This window comes from Eleginops maclovinus, chromosome 22 (genome assembly GCF_036324505.1).
Source record: "Eleginops maclovinus isolate JMC-PN-2008 ecotype Puerto Natales chromosome 22, JC_Emac_rtc_rv5, whole genome shotgun sequence".
In the NCBI taxonomy this organism is placed as follows: Eukaryota; Metazoa; Chordata; class Actinopteri; order Perciformes; family Eleginopidae; genus Eleginops; species Eleginops maclovinus.
The window spans coordinates 8,932,734-8,942,695 of record NC_086370.1 but is presented as its reverse complement, the minus strand read 5'-3'; the positions used below and the strand labels follow the sequence as shown (position 1 = coordinate 8,942,695).

The 9,962-nt window shown below is 40.5% G+C and overlaps 1 protein-coding gene across 2 annotated transcripts in view; it reads left to right on the top strand.

The window, feature by feature from the left end:
• Positions 1-1,204: 1,204 nt before the first annotated feature.
• The window catches only part of zmp:0000000755 (phosphofurin acidic cluster sorting protein 2), a 50,406-nt gene continuing 41,648 nt past the window's right edge, over positions 1,205-9,962 (top strand). The window contains exon 1 of one of the 2 annotated variants that reach the window (XM_063874636.1): positions 1,205-1,560. In XM_063874636.1, the coding sequence (XP_063730706.1) occupies positions 1,349-1,560 (212 nt within the window). In that variant the 5' untranslated portion in view covers positions 1,205-1,348. The remainder of the gene's footprint in view (positions 1,561-9,962) is intronic. The other variant, XM_063874637.1, reaches the window with a different exon arrangement.

Here is a 9,962-nt window from a genome sequence, read left to right as displayed (position 1 = left end):
ATAGTTTGTAGCAAAAGTCACACAAAAACCTATCAAAGTGTTTATTGCATATAGGTATTCTACCACCTTCATTCCAGTTTAGTTTAGATTTATTCAGAAAAACATTGTAAAACATAATGGAGGTGAATGGGAAATGGGGCACCCTGTTATGCTATAGCCTGAAAAATATCCCAGAACCTAAAGATAAACTAAGTAAAATGTATGTTTACTAACACATTGTGTAGATTTAAGTGCACGTAAACAGTAACATTTACAACCTACAAACAACTCAAATGAACAAAATCTTAAGTATCCCATACTAAATACTACATTTATTCCATTAGTCTAAATGTTGCATTCTGTTGAATACGACAGGATCAACTTTCGGCATTTAATAGTTAAGACACATAAATAAAGAAATATTACAGTACAATTTGAAGATATTTCAAATTAGAGGAACTAGATTAATGTCCCCGGCCGGTACAATATTCATGGTTAATTATCTTTTAGCATCAACTACTAATTTAATCTATTTTTTAAAAAAGCCCACACGATAAAGACTTTTTGTTTTTGCAGTGCAATCATTCTTATTTTATACCCCTGAATCTCTGCAACCCTCACTTACGATTGTAAATGTAGGTTTATATTTTTTATATTTTTACAGCATTTTTGCAAGGTATTATTAGGCTTACCTCTCCAAACAAAAGCTGACTAACACTGAATCATTTACAACTAAATGCTGCCTACATGAGCAATGAATAAACAAATCAGCTATTGAACATATGAAATTGAAACACCCTTTTGTGTGATGGAACATTTTAAACTGGATACAAAGTGATTCTCACTTTAAGAAGACAGTCGTGTACCTAAGTTGTTACGGGTTTACATTCCTTTGTCCGTGTAAACAATTTAATACCCCTGTTTTTATTATACGTGTTCTCATTCTTCTTCATTTAAAATTCAAGCCGAAGAACTGAACTTGTGGAGATAAACAAGGCTGTAAATTCTTATCACCTAGACGACGTTGTCCTGCAACACTACTACCTCATAGCTACGCAGCATTCTTCTGTCGTTTTCCTTTTCTTATTTGTGTATCAGTTTCCAGTCTTTGTGTATACTGAATGTTGTTATGAAATGTAGATATATCAATATGTTTTGAGGACTGTTTGATAGTAAAATATGTCCCACCCTAGAAGCAGGGACGTGCTGCCCCAGATCAGGAGTGACATGCCCCGCCCCGCCTATCAGCATCCCCAGTCAGTGTAGCGGCGGTGGGAGTCTGGAGGAGCAGGAGCTGGAAGCACAGAGTTCAGCGGCTCCCGCTTTCGTCCGACACTTAGCTAGAGCTGCTCCCCAGGCAGTGGAGGTGATGATGGCGGCGGCTGTAGAGAGAGGAGGCGTCCGAGCCGCTTTCCTGAACCCGAGCAGCGGCGGCGGCGGTGGACCAGCACCGACAACCCTCCCGACTGGAGCGTTAGCCGGGGCTGTGGTCCTGGGCTCGGGATCCGGCAGCATGCCTGTACCCATGAACCTCTTTGCGACCTGGGAGGTAGACCGATCATCCCCAAGCTGCGTTCCGAGGTAACGTTAACATTGTTGTGTTACCGTAAAATACCACAAGCCACAATGTTTACAATTCACCGTATCTTTTAATAAATATGGGGTTAACGTTGGACAAACAACGCCCTCATTGACTGTAACGTTAGGGAGACGCGCTGCCACACATTTCCAAAACAGTGTTCGGCTGGCTTACTAGCAAGCTAACTAGCAAGGTGGCTAATGCTAAAGCTACCTAGCAAATAGCACTACTGTTCGAGTTCTTCTCATGTTTCGTACTAAAAGCATTTTATTCAAAATATTGTTTTAAAAAAGAAAACAGTCTGTTAAAAAATAATCAATGTTTACGTGTGTAATGTACATATTTAAGACGTGGTTTCCAAGTGTGTAATTGTTTTCTTAACAGTTGTATACAATTTTATTCCGACCGTTATGATAACTAGCTAGCGTCAACAAAAGTTTAGCTAACTAGTTTATCTGTAAGAGCTGTTGCTGCTGCTTATCTTTCGCTTTGTGGCTACGTTGTTAAATATTACATTTCCCTTTGTCCATGCAGGCCTGTGCTCGAACTGATTTACGGAATGCATGCCACCTAATAGCAACATAACTATCTATAAATACAGTGACATGAATGCCGTTCGTCTCAACACTAGCAGACGTCGTTTTCATCCTTAAGCAGCACCGTGTGGCATTAACCATCTGGACAAACAAGCAGTTACACAGCTACTTGGTCATCTAAAATCCACATGATATTCACCTTTATGTACTGTGGCCTGTTTTATGTTTATGTTCAGATACCACCTTGTATTTCAGCATTGGCCAGCCGGTCACACACACAGCCATACATAATACAAACACAACCACTCTAAGTGTTGACACAGCAGCTGACACAAGGAGAGTAAACTGTTTAGATTATCACTTTTTTATGCAAATATACTTGAAGTCAGCCATTAATTTCCAGTATAGCTGTTTAGCAATACCCAGCTGCATCAGTATTCATCGTCAGTGAGCAGGCACTGCTGCCACCTGACCAGAACCCTCTCGGGAGCTGTGGGCACATTAATCAGCTTTGACCTAGATATGCTCCACTCATTGGGAGAGAAGTGGGCTTGAAAAGGGAGGGTTTCCTCCACAGTCGAATGTGCATGTGTTTGCCTGCTCTCCTGCCACTTTAGTGTCTGCAAGGGAATGTCATATGGAATGATAGCATACAGAAAATGTACAGCAATGTTGGTCCTTTAAATCTCAGTGTGATTATTATTCTATGTCTTTAGCAACTCAGCTGATTAGAAGCCAATGGCGTGTTTTAAATGCCAGCATTGCTTTTTAATTTGATAGATAACCAACTTGTTAGTCCATTTTTTGGTTATATTATTCCATAATCTTTGCATGTTAGCTGCAGGAAGGATAGGTATTGTGACATAAATCCAACATCTTCCTTTGACAAAAAAGATAACACCATGGATGTCTGTCTAATATAACTAATATTTTGAGGTTTTTTTTTCCTGGACTCTGTGGCATAGAATGCCACTAGCAACTACAATTGAAGTGAGCATGCTTCTGGTAACTGTATCCATTACATTTTAAGACTACTGGCTAGCAGAGAAAACAGGAAAAATGTTGGCGCACTTATAAAGCGTGCCATACATGGCATATTGGATTTAGCCACATATCTGCCTCTACACTGTGCTTCCTCTCCTCAGTGGATTGAAAACAAGATGCGGTATTAAAGATGAATAAGGATGAGAATGACAATGGATTATTCATGAGGCAAAGAGAGTAAAGACACCAGTCATTGTTCAGCAAAAGACTGCAGTAGCTGCCTAACACAAGTCTTTGTTGATATCTTGGGTAATTTGTTCGATATTATATGTAATAGAGTAAAGTGGTATGACACAAGTGTTTATTTAGGCAAAAAATGTTGTAATGTTTTTTTTCTGACATAGTTTCTTAGAGTTGCAGTGCTCACAGCAGTTTGCTAAGTAATTTGCCAAGCCTGTTTCTGCCTTTGTTTTTAGACCACTTATCCTAGACTGGTGTGAAAGGTCTTGCATGGAGCCCAACCCAAGGCCTGTTTTGGGGTTTCTGCCTTGGCATGCATTCAGGGGTTGGGCCATTTTGTGTGCAGCTGTTTGCTCCTCTGCTAGCCTTTAGCAAATGTGGGAGTCCAGCTAAGTGGCACAGTTTCAAATGAGGGCACGGGGCTGTTAGTAATCAACTGTGTTTTTTTATTGTGGTAATCTAAAACATCTCACACAGCTGTTGTTAATGTGACGCTGCATTTTAAAATCGATCATCCAAAGCCCTGAAGCAAGAGAAGCTTGGCTTGGAGTAAAATGTTTTATTCACAAAGGAAAAAATGTTGTCAGCACTCGTTTCTCCTTTCAGCGTGGGATCTTGATTCCCTACATTTCTGCATTTAAAAACTGTGGCAAAAAAAATAGGCCGTTTTCTTTTCTGTATTTACTTTTTTAACTTTTACGCTGGGCTGAGCTTGATTCATAGAAATACTTGTTATTTGCAGAAAGAGCCTTTTTTTTTTCTTGCCTTTGATATTAGCAACTGCTCATGCTTGTATCTAAATGCAGCCATAAAATGGCAGATAACATGTTATGGCTGTGTGATATGGTGTTGGATTAGAATTTCCGTGTTAATGGCAGCTTGTTTCTTTAAAACGCATATTGGAACTATTGAACATGCATTGTTTTTATTACAGCACTGGGATACCTGACAGACTGCCACACTTCAATGTTGATGTTCCTATATGTAGTAGCCTATTACACTTACAGCTTATTTCTTGTAAGAGGAGCTTTTTTCGTGCTTTAACCCTCTGGTTTATGCTTAGCAGACCAAGTAAGTTGTCAATTAATGCTGCTGAGTAACCAAAGCAAAAGCTAAATTGCACAGTACTTGGTGTTTTGAACGGCTTTCCCAGAACTCCTAATGAGCTGCATATATCTATGGCAAGGCAGGCATTTGTTGAGGGAACAATGTGGTATTTGAAGGAATGACACTAATGCAGAGGTCAAGCTGGTGCTATGTTTACCTACTAACAAAAAAGAATGCATAGCAGCGTGCAACAGTTGGCTTCTTACCAAGTTCAACACATTGTTTTTATGACTTGTCAAAAGTGGTGTCCTTCAACCTCATCACCATCATGACGGGAGCAACCAAGCAATTTTGTCTTGGTTACGTCGCCAGGCTTCCAAAATGGTAGGCAAGTTGTTTTGTTTGCGGATTTAAAAGCTTTCAAATAAACTGAATCAAAACAGTTTTAAAGCACTGGAAATATTGTTGCACAGGGTTTTCTCTATGCAGTATTTTTATGTGTGCCACTGTCAGGGTTCAGAGAGGTGAAGATATCTCTAAGGTTTTCTCACACGCTACAAAGTCAACAACATCTTTCCGCATTTTCCTCCTCTGGTGTTTATCTTGAGTGCACAGAGTATCCTTCTTTCTGTCCCTTTGATTCATGTGAGTCCTGAGCTGACCTTATTCTCTCCTAAGTGGCACAGCCTTATCTGGAGAGTAATTGAGTATACTCTGCAAGCTCTGGTCAGATGTTTGTTTCTTCTGTCCCAATTCTGTGTATTGGATTTGAATTGATGTGTGCTGCGTGTGTCAGCAAATAAGTCTGGAAAAACAAAAACTCGGGCCTGGGCTGGAGCAACATTGCTGTGTCGTCTTGTTTCTGGGTCAGTGAATATGAAGCCATCAGTCTTTACATATACCTTTTTTATGCTGTGGTGCACACAGCTACTTATTATATCCAGAAGATGGATATAATTGATTGTTTGCATGCAATCTCCACTGTCATCCTGGCCTCAATCTCTTTGATTTAGGGTCTAATTCTCTGTATGTTCACTTTTAAACCTAAAATAAAACCATTGAATCAGGATAGAAATAAAGTAGGCTTGTCGGTCAATTAAGAGGAGCTTACTGTCCTCGTATACCTCCTCGCTAACCCCTCCATCTCAAGGCTTGGATATTGTTTCTCCCAGCAGGGAAGCTGCAATAATCTGATTTCATAACAGGAAAAGAAGAGCCAGTAATCTGATGCTGCACACAGACACTGTCTGCTTAATCCTCTGCTTCCTTTTGCAATCATAAACAAGGCCCAACATCAGCCTTCTCCTGTGCCCTTCAAAATTGTGACACAGCACTCTGTCCGACTGCGTCATGTTTACAATGTTTTGGGTGGGCTGATTGGTTCTATTTTCTTATCTTCCTATTGGACATGACCTATAATCCAATACAATAGCAGTGTCTCCTTTATTTTATCCAAAGCTCCTGTTCAGAAGCGTCTCTGTGCTTGGTCGGGCAATATCACAGCATCATGTTCTGTTTAACAATGCCAGTAATCACAGCGTTAACTTCTCTTATGGAGCGCAGTGCAAAGGATAGGTGAGCAGGTTCTTGGAGAACAAGGATGCAAGATGCTTGGCAGCTTGAAATTGAAACCTCTGATATTAATTTATTATAAAAAATGTATCATCCCTTTTAACCCACAATTACCAATCCTGCCAATCAACACAGGCCTGCAGTCTTTGTTCGGCCACTTTCCAGTATTGACGTGCTACACCGAACGTGGGCTCAGGAATGACTTTGTTACTGTGATCTCAAAGTTAAACAGCCGCTCGGTCTCTAGCACTGATCACATTTCCGCTGATAACGTCCCTCTTATTTTTAATGCTTACTTGCACATTTCATGCTGATTGGTTTTGCTGCAAGAATAATCCAATTACAACAATTTGATTGAAACATGATTCACTGTTCTAAATGTTGCTGATCAACTAAATCTCTCTTACAGTATAGAGTTACCCTTACAGTTAATTGGCATCACATTAATGTCTTGCAGCCTACTATAAAACCGCTTGATTTCAGGGACTGGAGTTAGGGAAGATACACATACCATGGATAAATGCAAATGCCCCACTGTAGATCATTTCACTTAAAGAGATTCATTGATAGTCGCTGTAGCATGAAAGTGCAAGGAATATTTTTTAAAGCTGTGATATAATTGTTTATTTATTGGTGTCTAAGAACAAGGCTCTTGCAGCCAATAGGATCTAAATTGTTTAGTGATTTTTTTCATATACTTAAAAAACATGAATAGCATTCGGAAATAGTAACTGCTGTAGTTCCCGTTGTTGTTTGGATATCCCTGCATAAAATCAATTCTAACTGGGCTACATGCTGTTCACACACTCTGCTAAATGTAGACCAATCAGCACCCTCGCTTCCCTCTTTTTCATGCTCACTCCCACTGCCTGAAATGTGTCAAAAATTCTCTTGGTTTCCTTCCCTGCCTTCCTGGAGGAGGAGGAATTTCCTTGGGAAACATTTCACATTCCTGGTGACTACAAAGCCGCTGGTGCAGCCGAAGCTGGGCTGCTGTGTACTGAAGGTACTCTGGTGTTGACCAACAACCTGTCCTCTGGGAGGGAGGGGGAAATGTGGATTGCCCAGCCGGTTGAAAGGTTTTGCTGAAGTGGCTCTGCGCTTCACAGTGAACAGTGAATGTACTGAATGCTCATGTTGAATTCCATACAAAGGGAAGAAAGGTTTGTTTCCCCCTGCCTGGACCTCCAAATTGGAGAAAGGCCAGATTTGTGTGTGGGTGGATACCAGGGTCTCTGCGAGTGAAGAGATCCAACATCCTGATCCAACAAGTGAGGCAAGGGAAACTGTCCTCTGACACTGGGAGGATCCTGTCAGAATAATCACTTTGGGGTCCATGTCTCTCAACTCATTTCTCTCTTGTTCTTGCTTTACTTATTTCCCACCTCTCCCATTCAGGCATTTCCTGAGCTGTATGTGCCAGCAGCAACACAGAGGCCATTATTTCAGATACACAACTCTGCAGGGTGGATGAAGAGAGCACATGACGCGTAATTTAAAAAACATGATACTTTTTTTTTATGGCAGTGAGAGCTGTTGTTGCTGAAATATAGCTGAGTCTACTCCTGTTAACAAACACAGTAGGGATGGGTTACTAAATTATTCAAATGCAATGGTTAAAAACTAGTCCCAGGGTATCATTGCTGCGCTCATACACCCAATGAAAATGTTGCCCTTGCCTTTGCTAAATAATATCCTGAGAAAATAATCAACACTTGGCAGTCTGGTTGAGGACATGACAGTCCCCGGAGTGTCACCTCTCAAATAGCGCTGAGCCTGAGGCCCTGCGTTTGTCTAACCGCAGAGTAAAGAGTGTGTACTGTCTGCAGTCCTCTCTCTGTCTATGTTCTTAATAAGCCTGCACTACTATTGTGCAACTCTTCTTTTTCTTCTATGCAAAAACTCAAAGTGTTTTGATGGTTTTATGGACAGAAATTAGGCCCCAGTTCTGGAAAATAAATAAATCCAATAGATGTCACATATTTGGTCTAAGCCCGGGATTTAGGGCTTGGGTTTACTTTTTTTGGTGAAGACTAGAGGGAATTTAAATGTTTTTCAGTCTGCCATGCTACAAAGGAACTTAAGAGTATAAAACTATTTTGATCTCAGTTGGGAACATCCCGTTATCATGCTGTTTGTCTCACACTGGTAACTGTTGGATATTACCCATTCAGAGTGGGGCTTGTTTTTAAATCTAAGAAAGAGTCTAGACTATTTCTCATTCTCTCTTTTCTATCTTGCCTGTACATCCTAAGAAAGGATCTTTCTCACTCTGTCCTGAGTCGTCGAGTTTCCTTTCAGAAGAAAACGGTCCATCTCCACAGCATCACTTTTCACATTGTAGTGTGTTTGTTATTTGGCAGCATACTGTTAGCTTTGTCATTACTGTGGCCTAATTAGCCTCACCTAGAATAGCTACAGCATGGATACAGAGAAAAGCAAAGGTCTGTGTACGGAAAACTATGGAGAAACTGGAGCTGGGATGCATTCAGCACATTAGTCATTTGGACATAGTAAGCCACGGGTGATTGACCAGGAGGAGTGGTCAGAAAGCATTTTTTGGCTGCCATATTTCTTCTCAACTAACAGTGTCAAAACGGTGTAATTGCATGCATCAGCTTCTATCGGCAGAACTTTTTAATGTTACAACAATAGTGGCAACACATCGCTTTTCTTAGATTTCCCTCTTGGGAAGTATTTTAAGAACTAAAGCGGAATCAAACTTGCTGATGCTGATCGTATTGATTGCACAGCTCCCAGTTCAGTGGCCCTTCATTATTCTTTCTGGAAGAGCTGTCTACATTGCAGAAAATAGTAATGAGTCAGAGTACAGTTGTGGAAGGCCTGTTTGTCATAAACAGTACAGCTAGAATCAATAGACAAAACTCAGCCTCTTTTATTTAGCTTCTTAAAGCTTTTTTTTGTAATCATGTTTCCATCATGTGCAGACACATTTTGTTCTTTTATAACATATTTGATCAATATTGAGAGCAGGAAGTCTGATATAAGTCTGCCCTTTTTAAGAGTGAAAGGGCAGACTTAATCCTGCCCGGTGCTAATCGGAGGCACCATATGGCGGTATGAAATATGTATAGCAAAACTGCATTGAATGGTTAGAGGAAATGTCAGCAAAGTGAAAATTAAACTCGGCAGCGACTCCTTTTTTTGCTCAGTCTCGCACCTTCTCACATGGTGAAGGAGATTAGGTATAGTCTTTGCCGGCTCAAAGATTATATTTAACTACATTGAAGCCTTATGTAATCTGATTTGTATAAAACTCCTGTGGATCTCCATGACAGGCTTTCCTCAACATATTTTTCCTTGCAGTTTCATTCTTTTCTAATACATCCCATCCATCAAAGATGTTTTAAGATGAATCCTCTAGCGATTTTATAAAAAGCTTACTTAAGCAAGCTATAAACACTGGACAGTGCTGTTTTGCAATGCTTTATATTTTCTAGCAAGTACGGCAATAAAAATTGCATTTATTGCAGTCATTATTCAAGCAAAAATGTTTAGCAACACGTTTAAATTGACAGTAAACTGCCTTCCCATGAACAGTGTGCTTAGACTTTATCACTGGTGCTTTTTCTCTTGCTTTGTATTCAAGGTGGATTTCCCCGGTCAGTATAGGCTAGACTGAGAGATTGTTTTAAACAAGGCTTTGCTCCTGAGCTTTTGATCCCCCCCCCAGTAGAATGCAAGCAAAGAAACATTCCTGCCAGTCAGACCATTCACCTTAATGGGATTTTAAAGCTCAGTCATAACCTTGTCAGAGGCTGTGACCCGTCCAGGATTCTACTGCATCCTGTTTACTGGTTCCTGTAGATTCATTATGAAGTCACTGAGTGCAGCATGCATTAACTTGTACCCACAGTCAGATGTACTGTGGGCTATAGCAGTTAAACCGGTCATTGTTTTCTGCCTGCTAAGGAGAAATCTTGTTTTGATGTAGTGCAGCTGATCTTGTCATGGTGTCTCACTCTGGCTGTACTGTGCCTGTAAACATGCCGTGTCTGGCAACT